Here is an 18,291-nt window from a genome sequence, read left to right as displayed (position 1 = left end):
TTTTGAATGTCAAAAGCTAGGTGGAGTAAATCTCGGCCTTTTCTTCATGGTCTTTACCTATAATTGTTGAAGTAAACTTTAGTCCTATAACTTAATTTATTCAGAGGCAAAGGGTAACCACTGGAAATGCCTTGGCAAGCTAGAGTTTTTATGATGGCTTGGGAAAATTCGCCATCTTGTTTAAAGTTCACTACATTCCGTGTTACAGTATTCCTTCAAACATATCTTGCAAGACAATTATAAGAAAGTGTGCATAATTTTTTGTGTGTGTATAGGTACACACATATATAGTCTGTGTTTAATCCTTGCTTTATTCTCCAAATCTTAATTTATTTTTATTTTTTCATCTCACCTTGCCCAGTTTTGCTGGATTAGTTTCTCAGTAGTATTCTGTGAATAAGTATTTACAGCAATTGGTTTCTGAAATTTTTTGCTATGTAACAGTTGCACTGTTTGTAATTTCTTACGTTTTAAAAAAGCTGAAGAATATTTAAATGCATAGCAGAAATGTCTTTTTTTTTTTTCTCTTTTTTTTTCCCTTGGGTACCCAATGTCTTGTTTTCCTTCTGCTTTTCAAGTCAAAATCTTACTTATTCTCCAGCTGACTTTACCACTACAACAGTTCTAGCTCCCTTCTCTCAAGGTGTGGAGTTATAAAGTAGAGGCTGGCAGCATTTTGAGTGTGGCCAACTTCAATGAGTAGCCATCGATGAAGTCCTCCTAGACTTCTGAAGCAAAGAGAGTAAAATGCCCGGAGAAATTAATTAAAAAGCTTGGCACCTTTTTAACATGGGAGCTTGAATGCAGCCCCTGGGTGAAGAAGAGAGTAACCTACTGTGACTGGTAGATGATCTGGGTGGCTTCGGGCACAGCTGTGCTGCCACAGCGTGGGGAGCATCAGAAGGGCAAGGATGTGCGGTCAGAAATGAGAGAGTGGAGGCTACGTCACACACCTTGCCGAGTGTTGATAGTTTTTTGAAGAGCAGCACAAAACTTCATTTTTAGGAGTACGAAGTAATGATGCTAAGCTGCGTGATGTTTTAAAGAATGCAACAAGAATGAAGTATTTCTGTATTCCTGCCTTTTGTTGTTTCTTGACTTTGAAAAAAGTTGATAAAACCTTTTTCTGCTCAATTTTATCTAGTCTTAAATATGCAAGTATTCTCTTTTTGTAGAGAAGCAAACTAAAGGCAGGAAAATGGTACAGAACTGTCAGGAGAGGGTTTTTTAGGGTGGGGTTTTTTTGGTTTGTTTTTTTTTGGCTAGTGACAGTTGTCTGGTGAAATTCACATCTCTATGCTTGCTGTGTCTTTTATAGGCTCAGAACAAAGAAACGAAAGTACTGGCTGCTGCAAAGGTGATTGATACTAAATCAGAAGAAGAACTTGAAGATTACATGGTTGAGATTGATATTTTAGCATCCTGTGATCATCCTAATATTGTTAAGCTCCTGGATGCTTTCTACTATGAAAACAATCTGTGGGTAGGTATTTTTATTTCTCTAAATACTTTTACTTCTCTCAGAAGGTTATTGAAATTACATTTTTCTGCTTTACTTCATTAAAAGATCATTGGTGAATCACCTTTCTTGTGGGTTGTCGCTATTGGGATAACTGTTCAATCTCAAAACTAATTCCTAAATTGTGAGTATGACTTCTAGGAAATTGTCACTGTAAAGTTGAGCTACACTGAGTCATTTTGTCATGAATTTGAATCTAAAATCTGGAAATTAGCAGCTCATTTTGTTGTATGGAGAGAGTTCTTAGTGCTTATTTATAACAGCAAGACTCAGATTTTAATTACATTAGCACAGTTTAGAGTGAGATTCAGAATCTGCAGCTGAAAAATAAATAATATGCTTAAAAGGTCAGCCTGTGAAGTATGTATGTTAGATACGCATGAATTCATTGGTACTTCCAGAAAGGACAGTCGGTACCAAGACTTGAACCATAATTAATTTATTTAAAACCTAGATATTTGTATGTAGAAGTATAGCAGGCATACATATGACTGTACATCACCTTTCTGCTATATCCTGTGCACTGAATTGCTTTAGCTATGAAAATACAATTTTTTCTTTTAGGTGATCCAGTGCAATATTTGTAAGTGCTTTTTGAATTGTACGAAGAATACATGTTTGTTTTTTTTAAAGAGTTTATAATTAAAAATGATACCTAAAACAAGTAAAAGAAAATTTCCTTGGAGTCTTACAAATATGTTTTATACTTTATGCATGAAAACAATGGAAGTTTAATACCATGTTTCCTGATGTAGATTTATTTTGATAAGCTTTGTGTAAACTTTGTGTGATCTGAATGCAGAGTAAAATTACCTTGTATAAAAAATGGAATAGCAAAAAAATTTCCATGCATAAAGGTCAGCATGAAAGCAAGTATGCATAAAGGGAGAATATGAAACTGTGTGGATATGCTTCACTGGCAGAATAACGATAGAAGGAGGAAGAGTAAATAGTTTGAAAATAAAATTGTAGATGTATAGTTACAGTGAAATGCAGAGGCATGAAAGCAACAAAGGGAAGGCTATAATGATGTGGTAAGTAAACAAAATTCAGTGGAGGCAAAAAAGAAAAGAATGATAGTTGGACATAAAATACGCTTTTGCTTTCCAGTTTTAGAAACACAATTTCTCTACCAAAGAGACCTTTGTCAGATTTGTCAGATCAAACAGCAAATTTTAGAGAAAGAAATTATCTATTTACAATTTCTCGCACTTAACGTACTTGACAGTAGGTATGTAGAGGCATGTAAATGGAATAATGATTTAAAGGATTTACAAGAGTTGCATTATATAATGCATTTTTTAGAACCATTGTTGTGAGGGTTAATTATAATAGTAATTTGAAGTAATCTGTAATGTAAGTTGTGTATATGTAAGTGTTATGGTATAAGGTATAATTTGAGGTTTCCTTTTCCATGGGCAATAATATTCTGATTTTACAAGTACTCTAAAGGAAAAAATTAAGACATTATTTAATATCAGAATATTGACTGATAGATTTCTGACAAGACATACTTAGCTGTCAGACTGAGAAATTTTGTTTAATGTTTAATGTTCAACTTAAAGAACAGAAAACACATAAGGAAGAGTGGGTTGTCAGTCTTGAATGACCTTTCCTTTTCCTTGCTCTCCTCATTCCCTGTGTCTGCCCTCTTTCCTTTGCGTATGACCTTTCTGTCCTACATGCCAGCATAGTTTGTGCCCCAAAATAGTTGCAATTTATTTTTGTTTCAAATCAGAAACTGAGAACTGGACATGGAGTTGTTCTAGTATTATTAGATTCTGAGATAAAAACCTTGATGTATTGTAGGTGTCAGTGAAAATGGAGGAAAATTAATGTAAACATCTGAATTTAGTAATTTTCTGTAAATTTTAAGAGTATTTTTCCATTTTTTCATCTGAAACAATTCAGAAGAGGAAAATCTTATATCTTTTGTACTTGGACTTTCCGATTAGAGATTATAGTGTAGAAGTACAGTTAAATAATCGAGAAATGAGTTTGCAGGGATTATGTAAATCACATTACAGTGGGTCTGGTTCAAGCTGACTATTTTACTAAGTTTTATAAGTTTTATTATGCAGTTTTATATTTGAATTAAAACTTTTTTCTGAGGATCTCCAAGCATTTTTCAAGTAATTTGCTCGAGTAGCACAGCCTTACTTTTTGCTGAGTAACAGTACTATTTTACAGAGGTTAGTGAAATAATTTGTGAATGCCAAATAGGCTGAAACTGGTGTCTCAATAATGCTCCCTTTATCAATGGTTCAGTTCAGCAGAACTATTTAATTTGTAATTTGTGTATTCTTTTGTTTATGTACAGATCCTGATCGAATTTTGTGCAGGTGGAGCAGTAGATGCAGTAATGTTGGGTAAATAAGTTGTTTCAAATAATAAACTTAGTAACATCTTAAAATTGCTATATATATTGTAAGACTTGTTTCACGTGTATACTGTTCTGAAATGCAAATATTTGTGTGATTGGTGTGCTATGTGTTGAATGTTGGGGGTTTAAAATTAGCATTTACATCTATATGGACATTATAATTTCTTAAATTAGATTAATTTTCTCTCATTTTTCAAGTGTTTGTCTACTTTTCAAAACACAGTTTTGTCTTGATCCTTTCAGTGAATGTGATGAGTTGTTCCCATATGCTTATGGAGCTCTCTGTTCTTATAATCTATGTGAGCTCTTTTCAGGGTCTCATTCTTCCCCCTTCATCTTCCAAATTACATTGTGATATTTTTTTTTATTGCATCAGCCTTAAACTTAGATTTTTCTGTGCTTATTCCCCAGAATAGGTGAATGCTAATACCAGTAAATAGAGGATCTAGTCTTTAACATCTCTGTGTACAACAGTAAAGAACCAATCTCTAAACTATATAGCTTTTTCACAGTTCAGATAGGCAGGTATACATAGTTCATAGTGAGGAGGGGTTTGGGCACAAGAGATTAAATTCTTAGTGAAATGAGCAAATATTCTAAGATATACGTTTTTATGACTTATGATGTTCAGAATCTGTCAGATTCATTAATTTTCTTCTATATTGATTGCTACGAACACATAACATAAAATGCAAACACGTTGTGTTTATTTCTGTCTATTTCTTGTGTAGAGCTTGAAAGGCCATTAACGGAGCCACAGATCAAAGTGGTATGCAGGCAGACACTGGAAGCATTGAACTACTTGCATGAAAATAAGATCATCCACAGGGACCTAAAAGCTGGCAATATTCTTTTCACATTAGATGGAGACATTAAACTCGGTAAGCATATAAAAGTCTTTCCCAGTACTTTGTGTGCTCTTGTAACTGTATTTTCCTTAGGCGGTAATTTGCCAGATTTCAGTATTTATCTATTTAAATACCAGTCTAACAATGACAGTTTTTTCAGATGCAAGTGGTTTGCCAGTACGAAAAAAACCCCAAACCAAAACACCACCCCACCCCCCCAAAAAAAAAAACCAAAAAAACTTGTTCTAACCATACTTTGTACGTCTTTCTGACTTCAAAATCAGCAGGAATAGGAGTCATATCGTTATCCATACTGAGTTCCCTAAAGTCAGACACAGGTCCTGCTGTTTAGTAGTATAATGTTCTTAATTATAGTCATCTTTACTACGGTAAGATCAGAACTTCCCTTTGAAGTTATTAGCTTAGAAAACTAACATCCTTCACTATCACCAAAAAACAGTACTTAGTACTGTTCTCTCTTCCATTGCTGAGAGAGAAGAGTAATCTTCATTACTCAGTTTAGTTTTTCCATCCCTTTTTTAATTGTTAGTTGCACTGAAATTAAGATAGAACGATCTGGAAGAAAATTATACAAGCTTACTATTGTTGATTTCTGGTTTTTTATCTGAATTTAAGCAGTCATCCACATTTTCTGTCTGATGTGATAGGGAATCCATGAGGATTCCTTCATGAAGAACTGACAAAAGACTACTGGTGGTGAATAGCATCCCTGCATTCAGCCAGGAAAAGATAGGAATTGTCTGGATCCACTTTGTTCAGGGCTTTGTCAGGAGCAAACGTGTATAAGCTGTCAGCCTCTACGGTGGCTCTACCAATGTCATAGTTCCATGACACAGCAGCTTGCGTTCAGGTTTGAAAACCTTCTCTCTAGATGACGTGTGTGATTAGTTGTATTTCTTTGGATGCAAGTTACACAGAAGGTAAAGGTAAGGAGAGAATCAGATCACCACGCTGAACAGGGGCTCAAAATTCCCAGCCTTGCTACAGACATTCCTTTTAATTGTAAGCAAGACTTACCCAAATTCACAAATATACCTACTACCCAACTTGTGTTGCTCACAGTGTCTCTGCAAGGTATAGTGCATCATCTCTGTTAAGAAGTTGAGAATACCTAAGAACCTGCTTTGCTACCTTAATCAGTTAAGTGTATCTGTGTTTTGCATGGATTCCCTTGCACAAGATTATTACTTGTACATATTTGTATGTGACTTTCTGTTCATCCACAAAGTATGAGTTAACTTTACCGTTTGGTTTTTTCCCGGAGCCTGAAGATTTAGTGATTGACTCGGTCTTACAGGCCTTATTTATAAATATAATAGAACCACTATATTAGTTTCTTAGTACTACTGTAAAAGAAATCATAGGTCATAGCAAGAGTCTCATGGTCAGAGAGAGAATAATTTGTTTCTGTTCATTTTATTTGCCTCACATGTCCTGGCTTCTCCTCATACAGACTGGAACTATTTTAAGGTTTTGTCAGCCTTAGCTGATATAGAGCACTGTGCAGGCTGTCAGGATATTACTTTACAGTTCAGACCACAGGGACATTTCTTCCACACCTACATTTAGTGATCTATACAGGTTTGCTAATTAAGATTTCTAAAAAAAAATATTTAGTTTTGAAAAATGTACAGCATCCCTTGAAAAGAGCGTTTTACTCCTTTTAAACTGTTTATGTTCTGGTACACGCAGAAATAGATAATTCCTTGTTTTACAAATACATGAATGGCAAATCAATTTCCTTCATTGCATTTTATTTGTCTAAGGATTTGAGGTTTAATATTTCAGTATCAGTAGTTCCCCAAGATTTCAGATTTTGCATTTGAGCAAATAGCTCTCTTAGTCCTTATTTCTTTCCCACAGAGCAAAATTAGGCTTTTTAAGTGTTGAGTCCATCAAATAATTTTGTACAGATTAAAGATGGCAACATATGGCTATTCTGTCCCTTTGCTGTAATCTCTAGATCTTCATGAAGAAAGTTACATATATAATGAGCATATGACACTTATTTAAATGTAGTCTTTTTTCACTCAGTGAGAAATGTGTAGCCCTTTATAGTCAGGTAATACTAATTGCAAAGAAAGTTGGGCTTTGGTTGGGTCAAAATGCATCAAAAATGCATATGCAAGCTTTCAGATATTTAATATAAAGTGAAAAATAATGTAGGAAGAAACCTGTAAGATAAAGGGAAAAATCTAGTTTTATGAGAATTGGAATCCTGAAATTAAAAATTAAATTGAGTTCTTGAATTAGTAAGAGCTAATGCCATGTCTAAGGAATACAGCCTTCATAGTCTAAAGAAATTATTTTCTAATTAAAATAATTTAACCCACTTATTGCTACAGTAAATACATGCATTGCTCGTCCCACATAGCAAAACAGTAGCATTATTTTCTTTGTTTTTTTTTTTCAATGGAGAATAACATTTATTCAATATCTTTTATTAGAAATACTATAGAACCTTGGCACTCAGTTATCAACACACAAATATTTTAATCTCACTTTGAAGTTTTCATACTGCAGAATGTTTGCTCTGGAACATACAACACTTTAAAAGACAGTTGTAAAATATAAAAATCTAATGTTTTCCACCACCCAGTTAATAGCATTTTACTGTTTGCTTTAAGCGGATTTTGGAGTATCAGCTAAAAACACAAGAACAATACAAAGAAGAGATTCTTTTATTGGTACACCATATTGGTAAGTGCACTGTTTTGCTGACTTTTTCGTATGAACTAGTGTTTTAATATTACCTTTGTTGTTAATATTACAAGCTTAATACAATATCATGTAAATATATTTAGTGAGAGTAGGATGGGCTTCTTAAAATGCTTCAGTGAATTTATTGATTTAGAACTTTTTTCAGAACAGATGAGAATGCATTTTCTGATCTGGTACTTCATTATTCTCTTTGCAGGATGGCTCCAGAAGTGGTAATGTGCGAGACCTCTAAAGACAGACCTTACGATTACAAGGCTGATATTTGGTCTCTTGGCATTACTTTAATAGAAATGGCTCAAATAGAGCCACCTCATCATGAATTAAATCCAATGCGAGTGCTTCTGAAAATAGCAAAATCTGATCCGCCTACATTAGCACAGCCTTCAAAATGGTTAGTAGTTAATTTACAACTTTTCCACCCTAATTTGTAGGCTTTGAGTGTGATGTAAGCTAAGTCGTATATTTGCTGAACTGAACGTTTGTGGGTGTAGACCTGTTGAACTTTATGGGACTAGCTTTATGCATGAGTCAGGTGCTTGTTCTATATATGTACGCTTGTACATGAATACATACATATATATATATTTATATCCTTATCCAGTTGGGGTATGGTCTTTTTGTTGTAGTTCTTTGTAGAAGCTTCTATACTGAAATATTTTGCAGATTCTGCATTAAAATATATCTTAAATAGCTTTTTACAAATTTAAAAGGTCTGAAGACCATCTGAAAAAGAAAATTGGATGAAAAGAAACTTAAGTTATGTTTATTCTAAGAATTATTCTAAAAAAACATTTTAAAAAGCTGTTATCTATTTTAATATCTTTGTGTGATTCAATTAGTGATATAGCAGATGTGGTGTATTATAAATCCAGTCCCAAAAGTAAACTCTTCTATTAATGAACAAACATTTTAAAGACTATTTGTGCTACATTGGTCTTTGCATTCCTGTACTGTCTCTGTGTTTTCCTAAATAATAGAAAGACATGGAATTACAGTGTAGATGCATGTGAAAGCAAAAGAATATTTCATTATACACCGGTCTGATGTCAAGACAAAAGAGGAACCACTACCTATTTACTTTTTTTGTAGGTCATCTGATTTTAAAGATTTTCTGAAGAAATGTTTGGAAAAGAATGTAGATGCCAGGTGGAGTGCATATCAACTTCTACAGGTAGGAAGAGTTAATTGTTTAGAACTATTGTTTAAAGGCAAGCATATTTTTTTTTTTAAAAAAAGCAAAGCAGTATTATAGTAACCATTTAAATAATTTATAATTAAGTGTTCATATACAATGTGGTTTTAACATCTTTGCATTGATCATTATTTGGTAAAATCTGATTAAGTGATACCAAGTACAGATCAAATTTTTTGTTTATGTATTTTGATATAATATAACTAATTACATAAGTATTTGTACTTTGCTACTTACAATGGATGGAGGAGATATTTACATAAGTAGCCAATTGCTGACAGGTGTTTTAAAAGCTTTAGTGCTCAGCCTTCCTCTATAATGCTGTCACTTCAGAATAGCTAAACAGTAGTAGATGTGACTAGGTACATTTGATTCTGTTTAACGTCAGCACACACTTACTTTATCCAGAATACATCCGGCATATGTTGAATAGATTTAAGCAGCAGGGCCAAGCAGAGAAAGAAGATTCAGACAGTAGGAGAACAGGTAGCTGTTTCCTCTTAAAGAAAACTGTAGAATTCTATGTTAGGAAAAATTGTTCTAAAGACAAAACAGACTTTTTCTAGAAAGAATATTTCTAGATAAAGCTTATTCAGGAAATAATGTAACTGTGGAACAGAAAAGAAATGAAACTCGTTTCCAGGAAAAATAACCTTTTTAAAAATCTTTCTACTTCTATTCTTTGGATTGTGAAACAGGTCAGTATAAATGAATTATTTTTATTTTTAGCAAGTTTGTTAGACTACTTACACAGCATATTTGAATACAAATGCTTTTATTTTAAAACTGCAGAAAAAATACATTGGGCAGTTATGATTAATTTAACTGTGAGTTTTCAAGTTTTAAAGAATCAAAGTAACATTTCTCTGTAGTTAATTTATTTCAAGTTATGACTTTACCACTGTGTACAATGAAGTCAGCACTTAATATTGTGCTTATTTTTTTTATTTTCACAAGCATCCATTTGTTACTGTTACTTCCAATAAACCAATACGAGAATTGATTGCAGAAGCTAAGGCTGAAGTTACAGAAGAAGTTGAAGATGGTAAAGATGAGGATGAAGAAGAAGAAACAGAAAATTCTCTGGTCAGTTTAAATTTTACTTTTTTAAAATATGCAGCTAGTTTCAATCACCAGTTTCCTATGGAGAACTCAGTTCTTGATGTACTACCGAACTTTTACATCAAGTCTTCTAAGAATAAAAACATAAACTCTACTACTACTCTAACCTTACTATAAAATAAGTAGCCAGCATTTTCAAAATTAGCGTTTTCTTAAACTCTTTAAGAACTAATGGTAAAGAATATTATCTAAGAAAGAATGTTGTCTTCATTTATTTTTATACATATGTGTGTGTATATATATATATACACACATTACACATGTATGTGTAGTATGGAATTTAAAAAATCAGATACTGATATTTATATAAGTGGTTTTACGTCAAAATGACTAGACAAATGAGTACTTATAATTGTATTCCATAAGATGCTTAAAACATTAAGGAAGATACGTGGCCATTATCCTATAAACTGATTTGACAGCATGTCTGTCAAAAAAACAAAAGCAAAAAAAGCCATCTTTTACCAAGACAGGATTGCATTTATGTATGTCTTTCTAAAAGTGCTTAAGAATCTTAACAATGCAAATTCAGTTCCTCAAAGGGTAAAGCCATGAAGTTCAATGATACAGTAGTAGGGCGCAGAGTGTACAGGTAGCCTGCTTTGTGACTTACCTGGCTCAAGCACTATAAACACGGACAGCGACCAGTACCACCAGTAGCTGCCCTTACCAGCAATAGTAAAGAAGCCAACTGCATGTGCACAAGAATTATGTCTCCTCGCCCCTCACCAGGCTAATCACGTCCCCTGGCCTTCATACCACTTTCCCTGCCTGCCCCAGGAGGTCTCCAAGCATGCGTTCCCACCAGCTTCCTCCAAGACTTATTCTCCATCTCCTAAGGCATCACCCCCTACCTCTCTCCACTGATAGCTGCTCAGCTATCAGTCCCCAGGAGGGCTGGAGTAAAATCCACCATGTGTCTCAAGTGTCTCGACACAAGCAGCAGTTTAGGAAACCATGAGGTAGATGCATTTACATTATTTACGTGTGGTAGTTTTGAAAACTGCTTGGAGATCAACACTAAGCTTGTAGAACAGTTATGTGAAGAAATCTCTTAAGTGTGCTTTTGACTTAAAAGGAATTGTTTTCTGTGTGCTTAAGGAAAACCTTAAGGTCGGAAAGGCATGATGAAACCTCTGCTTGTTACTGTAGCTCACCTAGTATGGCCCCAGTGGCAAATAGGAAGCCTGATCTGCAAATTACAAGGTTCCAACAGTAGGTATAGGCAGAGAGTTATCGCAATCGCTTTGAAGAGTGGAAGGGCAATTATGGTTAAAATGATACTTTATTAGTACGGTCTTTTGTATGTCTGTATGTAATCTGATAACATTCGTTCATATTCCCACAGCAGCAATTCCTACAGTTATGTAACTGTGTCTATTTCAGTTCTGTATTGTCACTTAGTCAGATCTGCAAGAGGTTTTCACCATTGTAATGGAGTTTCACAGTGATTAAAAAGCAGACCAAAAAAATATGCAGGCATTTTTAACAAAGAACACAAGGAAAGATACTCTTTTTGATGAAGGAGAAGAAAGTCTGAATACTGCATTTTATTGATGCTGTACTACATCTACACAGCTTCTTCCGAGCCAAACTGGCACAAAGGCATGAGTCTTTCAAATCCACCTGCAGCTGGGACTACTAGGGAACTGAACTAATCCAAGGAAAAAAAGCAACATGATTGGAAAAAGACTCTTAAAGATTCTGTTAAGTGTGAGGCTGAGGGCTGGCCATAATCTTTTTCCTGCATTCACAGTATGTTTTATTAAATTATGGGAGATGGAAGAGGGTTCTCACGAAACTATTCTGTTCAGAGCCTGTCTGCTGTTCCTGTACTTGTTCTGTGGTAATACCAAGTGAAGTACTTTGAGATTATTAAATCCATATCACTCTGTAAATAGAATATTAATCTCTATTCAGATATTCTTCAATATAATATATTTGTGTGCTTTAAAATTTTATTTAGTAGAATAATATGTGCTTTAAGTTAGAAGATTTTTAAATATTTTTTTTTGCTTTTAATTTTTTAGCAGTTACCTGCAGAGAAGCGTGCATCCTCTGATCTTAGTATTGCAAGCTCTGAAGAGGATAAGCTTTCTCAGAATGCCTCTGTTCTGGAATCTCTTTCTGAGAAAACAGAAATTAATGCAATTGAGGACAAACCCAGCGCTATATTTCCAGATGACAAAACAACTGGAGATGAATCTGAGGACATTAAAATTAGAAAGATGGCGGATAACGTATGCAGTACTACTGTTGGTGATATGAAAGTGCAGAATGGTTCAGTGCCAACTGGTGAAGATGAGCAAGGCAAAATAGTGCCAGCTGGAAAGACTACAGAAAGCCTGGAAAAACCACATGAAGGTATGGAACCCCAGAAAGGAGGGAAAGAGCTTGATGTGGAAACAAAATCAGAAATAAAGGATGAACCCAACCTAAAAATCGAGAAAGAAAATTACATGGAAAATGAACAAACAGAAGATAATGAACTGAAAATTGTACCTGCAACTGAAGTGAGTGTAGAAACTGAAGAAGACATTTCTAAGGAAACTGGTGAAAAAGAAGAGAACAGAACAGATCTCTCAGAAAGCAAGGAAGAAAAGGTCCCTGCAGAAAATACTACAAAGCAAAAGGACGATAAAGATGAAGCTCAGAAAGAAGCGATAATAGACACCACTACAGAAACTTTACCTAATGTTGCAGATAAAGTGGCTGATGAAGAAAAGGAACTGCTAAAGCATGGAACTGACAACGTTAAGGAGATGGATGCTATTGCTGAAACACAGATCAGTGGTGGGGATAAAATACCTGAGACAGAGGATAAGCCAGTGGAAAGTCAGGCTAAGCAGGTCCATAAGATAATCAGCTCTGAAGAAACTCCATCAGAAAGCCAAGATAAAGCGATGAAAGTAGACAAGAAACTGGCAGAAAGTGAAAATGAGGATATTAGTAATATAAGAAGCATAGAAGAAAAGGAGATCAAAGACTCTGGAAAAGATGACGTAGACCACAAGGCAATACAGAGCAAGCCTGAGGATATTTCTAATAAAGTGGTGGATAAACTGACTGATACGGACCAAAATTCAGAAGAGCGCAAACCTGAGAATATTCAGGACAACAATATTCAGCTAGACAAAGAACATTCAGAAGTTACTTCCGAAGAAATAATGAAGAATAAGCTTCAAGACGTTGTCAGTGACCAAGCTGATGATTCTGAAGTCACTCCAGTCCCCAGTATTAGTATTAGCACTGAAGAAAATGAAGAGAAAGTCAAAACAGATAATCAAGACAACACTGAAACTTTACAGCAGCTAGAATTGGAAAATATAAAGGAAAATGATGCAGATTCAGGCACCGGTTCTACAGCTGATAACAGCAGCATTGATTTGAACTTGTCAATTTCTAGTTTCCTTAGTAAAAACAAAGAGACAGGTTCAATATCTTTACAAGTAAGTATAAGCAATCATGTATTTTTATATAAAATCCTGTGTGAGTGTAACCTTAAAATTATCTCCCAAGTTTGACCTTTTTAACAAAGAAAATTGAGTGAGAAACTAGTATGACAGTGTGGAATATAAAACTGTAGTAACAGAAGTATCCTAGATTGTGCATTCTAACAATGCCTAGATTTTGTGCAGCTATGCAGCAAAGCTAGAAGCCACACAGCTGCTAATTATTTTCTTACATTATTGCATAATTGTATCTTGAAAATGTAGACTAGCATATAACAGAAAGTCTAACAATATTACAGGTGAAGATTTGTGAACAGTTATAGTTCAGAGCCGATATTCCAGAAGACTAGTTCAATGCCTTTCTCTGCACAGAACCCCTCTTTAACGGGACAGATCTTTTATGATATCTAATCTTATATTGAATTCCTATCACTTCTGTCTTCTGCCTCTTTGTTTAGATATAGATGAGCTAAGGCATACAGACTCTCAGGTTTTTTATTCCTGTAACACTGTATTTGTATGGTTGTAGTGTATCCATGCAATTATGCCAGTATGAACGACCTTATTCAGAGGAAGCACATTCCAGATTATGAACCTTATTTATAATCTTTATACTAACACGATTATAGCCTTACTAGGATAGTAACTGTGTAACTATGGGTTTGAAGAAAAACAAACGCCAAAAAACAACCAAACCAAACCAAACCCACAAAAAAACCCAAACCAAAAATCATACCCTGGTACAGCTGTGCTAAGCGTGACTTCAAGATGTGTGCAGTAGCCCTAACACAATAGAGAGACAGTTTCAGCTGGGGTCTTTCTTCTCTTGTAATGAAACAATAGCAGCTCTGAGAAGTGAAATTTCTGTTGGCAAGATCATCACATGATTTTGACTAATATATATGAATAAAAAAATAAACTTGTTAATTTAATCTATTTCCAAAGCAGAAGTAAGTAGGTGAGTAAATTGCTATTCAGTTTCAGTACTTTTTTTCAGAATTAAATATCTTTTTCGTTGATTGGGACAATTATGGTCAAAAAGCAAACAGTAGTTGCTACTGTCTTCAGCTCTTGAAAATAAACTGCATCAGTTCTGTTGGGTTTATCTAGGTGGGTTGGTTTTTTTCCTTCTAGCAATTTAGATGATCAATAATTACAGTTTTCCTTTGCTGACTAGGGAAAGTGTATCAGAATTTTCCAAGTTCTTGCTGGATTAGTGAGGTACTTGGTAAGTGAGAAGAACTGATTACTGGATGGCAGGCCTTCACAGAAATATTTGAAGTAATTTTAATATTAAAGAAAAGGAGAAAAAAGGCTATAACTTAAATAATTACAGAATAACTTGTTGGAAGAAGGGTTCGCCGGAGTCAAGAAGACGCTCAATATGAGTTATGCATCTTGCTCAACTTTGTTAGTTTCTAACACTACTTATATAGAACCGATACACATGCATATTCGTAAAGCAGAAATATAATTGGTTAGTAGTCTCTAAACACGCGCAGTTCTCACACCCCTAATTATCATGACTAAAATAAGCATTCTATCCATGTAGCTAATTGTGTTGCTGTGCTTCAGCCTTGTAGTTTGTTACTCCCTATTTTCCCATACCGGTCCCTATCTTTCTTGGCCCTGCACCTGCTTTCCCAGCAGCTGTATCTTGTTACAGCCACGGCCTGTTGGCACAACATAATGACTTGGTCTCAGGATTCAAGAATAGCTCGAGGCTACCTTTCTTGTTAACTTCAGCACAGCAACTTCAGTACAATTCCGATTACAGGCCTATTCTAATACCAGGCCTGGATTGTGCAGAACTTCAGAGATTCTAAGGCCATGCTTCTGCAGCCATTCTTCTACAATAACTTACCAATGCTTTTTTTCAGGAAACTAGAAGACAGAAGAAAACTTTAAAGAAAACTCGGAAGTTTGTTGTTGATGGAGTAGAAGTGAGTGTAACCACATCAAAAATAGTTACTGAAAATGATTCAAAAAGTGAAGAAATGCGATTTCTACGGTAAGTGTTTTTTAAAAGTAAAATTTACAAGAAGTTAGCAGCTAATTTTTTTCCACTTTGAATAGTAGAGGGGGGCTAATGATCTTATTTCTGTAATATTTGGGGATTAATTTCACTTACTTTGTTAGTAGGAGGGAATGTAAAGGTTTCTTAGTAAGAAAATCAATGCAAAACTAATTCTATTGGACCTAAATTGTAGATGCTTTTTTCATCTTTTGTAATTTTCCACTTCCTTTGTTTTCCCATCAATATTAAGTGTTCTTTTTCATTATTAGACGTCAAGAGCTAAGAGAGTTAAGGCTTCTTCAGAAAGAGGAGCAGAGAGCCCAACAGCAACTCAGTAATAAGCTTTTGCAACAGCGAGAACAGATGTACAGACGTTTTGAACAGGAAATGACAGTGAGTTTCTGGATTTTGGTGCTCTTAAAATATGACATCTTGACGGAGTAGGCAGAATACTACTACTAGCAGCAATCAGGTGTTTCCTTTTATGACAGCTATGGCTTATGTTCATTCTTATTAATAAATGGCAGTATTTTCCATTGTGGGGTGCCCAGCTTGTGTGCTAGAACTCACCTGTTTGTCATGGCCATCCTCTGCGGTGGTACAGCACGTCACTGAACAGAATTTAGTTTTCTAATAAAATACACCGAATTATTTTTACAGAGTAAGAAGCGGCAGTACGATCAAGAAATAGAAAATTTAGAAAAACAGCAGAAACAGACAATAGAGCGCTTGGAACAGGAACACACAAATCGTTTACGAGATGAAGCAAAACGCATCAAAGCAGAACAGGAGAAAGAATTGTCCAAATTCCAGAACATGCTGAAGAACAAAAAAAAGGAGGTAAGAGACAACAATGATTATATAGAAAATAAAGAGTATGGGCATAATGAATGTTGAATTTAGGTCTCCCAGAAGCTTTGTCAACCTCACGTGTTTTACTGAGTTGTGGAAAGGTTACTAGCAATATTATTTTGTTTTACAGCCTAAAGTGAACTACAAGCAGCTAAGAGTAATATTTAGGTATTGACTTAATCTAGAAAACATCAAGTAAGAAGACACTACTTTTAGCAGAATCTTTAATAAAATAGTTTCTTTCAAATAGTAAATAAAGAAAAAGTATTTTCTTATCAGTTATGAAAAATATTTGAGATTTCTACTTTAAACGAAGTCAACTATACCTACTTAGTAAATAGTTACCAAATTAGAAATTTGAAGAAAATAATACGGTCATGATTACTACTGAGAACCACTTAAATTCCAGATATTTATTTTTTTGTTAGTCATTTGTAAGATCTTTATTGAATGTGTGCTGTTGTTGTTTAGGATTTCTTTATATGAAGTGACAGCAGTTATACAGATTTAGTTTTTTAACTCTAAAAGGAAAGCCAGGAGGGAAAAGACTGGATAACCTTAAATCTTTTACAGTTAATTTCATACATGTCATACAGTTAGGGCAAGATGGATAACATTTGTCACTGACACCTTATGCTGTGAATTTGTTTGCGTTAGAGTAAGAGAAGGTGATGTGTTTCCATGTGGATTTTGCATCTTAAAAGCTGTTTTATTTCATTTTCAGATCAATTGTGTAGTGCTCATTTGTTTATAAATGGCTCCAGTGTTTGCTCTAATAGTTACTAGACTCACAGAGATTTCTTTAGAAATCTGTACTGTCCGTGCTTTTGCATAGAATGATCCTGTAGTCTGAAAGTGCATAAAAAAATATAAGCTGTATTTAGTTTGAACCATATGCTCATATGTAAATAATAATTTTTCTTCTTTTGCGGTACCTCTTGCATTTTTGAGTCTCTCTCTATTTACTGGTGATTGGGTCCTACATGGGAAAGCGGGAATAATTTTATGTATTGCTCTGAGCTAAAAGCAGATCTTTCATGGAAACAGGAATAGCATGTGGTGATTTGGACTCTGTTTGCTGATGATGCTTCCACTATTAAACAAATAGGCATTTGTTTTTGGGTGCATAGTTTTGTATTTAAAGCTTAAAAAGGCGATTTACAGCTTGAAGGAAAATGCAGCTGGTGCTCTAAAACTACCCATGCTATATTGGAGTGTGCAATGTTGCATTTTTATAATTCTTAAACATAAATAAAACGCATCAGTGAATTAACCAATCAATAGTTGAATTAGCCAGGTTATATTTAGAACCGTTCTACTAATCTGGTCTAATTCACCTTGGACTGAAACATGTTCCATTGCAGCATATGTGTCATGACATTTTCTTGAAAACACACTTAATTATTGGTGGGTTTTGCTTTTAAATTCTTCAGAACCAGAGACTTGCAACCAATGAATATTTTATTTGTTTGTATGATTATTTTAAGGACATAACCTGTGTAGATGTCATTTATGGTTGGAGACACTAATAATGGCATCTTAGTTTGAGACAGTGTCAGAAATAGCTGGTTTTCAGTGGAAGTTATTTTAAACTTTGAACCATGGTTCACAGCTTTACCATGAGGTAAATATACTCGGTAGTCCTTTTGCCATAGTGCTTCAAGAAAATACCACTTTTGCCGGTGGTGGTTTTCTTAACTCTTGACTATTCTAGCTGCTGCATGAAAACGTAAGCAAGAGGCTGCCATTTCTGAGAGCGCTGGGCAGCATTTGCATGCAAAAAGAGGCTGGCATATACCTCTTTCCTGCACTGCGCTGGCATACATAAAGCACGTATTGTTCCTTTTCTTTTCATTAAGCTCTTTTCACTAAACTAACATCCCTGCCACTGAAGTAATGCACATTTCCCAGTACCTCTAGTGCTTGACCTGCATGTCCTATGTTCACGGTAATGCTTGCTGTGGAGAAAAAGTGTTCTTTTCGCCACCTTCTGCATGCTTATATACACTGTAGGTTTTATGTGAAGTGGAGAAAGCACCAAAAGAGCTGAGAAAAGAGCTCATGAAACGCAAGAAAGAGGAGCTTGCACAAAGCCAGCATGCTCAGGTAACAACGGCAGCTTCAAGCTACTAAAATATAAAAGGCAGCAGTATTCACACAGCTT

At 34.9% G+C, this 18,291-nt stretch overlaps 1 protein-coding gene across 3 annotated transcripts in view; it reads left to right on the top strand.

Moving 5' to 3' along the window:
* Positions 1-18,291, top strand: part of SLK (STE20 like kinase) — a 51,754-nt gene that overhangs the window by 19,716 nt on the left and 13,747 nt on the right. Inside the window, exons 2-13 of one of the 3 annotated variants that reach the window (XM_056351039.1) lie at positions 1,319-1,483; positions 3,840-3,888; positions 4,634-4,783; positions 7,399-7,471; positions 7,689-7,883; positions 8,582-8,663; positions 9,642-9,770; positions 11,840-13,255; positions 15,139-15,269; positions 15,545-15,668; positions 15,936-16,115; positions 18,141-18,233. In XM_056351039.1, the coding sequence (XP_056207014.1) occupies positions 1,319-1,483; positions 3,840-3,888; positions 4,634-4,783; positions 7,399-7,471; positions 7,689-7,883; positions 8,582-8,663; positions 9,642-9,770; positions 11,840-13,255; positions 15,139-15,269; positions 15,545-15,668; positions 15,936-16,115; positions 18,141-18,233 (2,787 nt within the window). Of the gene's footprint in view, positions 1-1,318; positions 1,484-3,839; positions 3,889-4,633; positions 4,784-7,398; positions 7,472-7,688; positions 7,884-8,581; positions 8,664-9,641; positions 9,771-11,836; positions 13,256-15,138; positions 15,270-15,544; positions 15,669-15,935; positions 16,116-18,140; positions 18,234-18,291 lie in introns of all 3 variants that reach the window. The other 2 variants (XM_056351038.1, XM_056351040.1) reach the window with 2 other exon arrangements.

This window comes from Falco biarmicus, chromosome 9, assembly GCF_023638135.1.
Source record: "Falco biarmicus isolate bFalBia1 chromosome 9, bFalBia1.pri, whole genome shotgun sequence".
In the NCBI taxonomy this organism is placed as follows: Eukaryota; Metazoa; Chordata; class Aves; order Falconiformes; family Falconidae; genus Falco; species Falco biarmicus.
The sequence above is the reverse complement of the archived record's forward strand: the minus strand, read 5'-3'. Positions and strand labels throughout refer to the sequence as shown.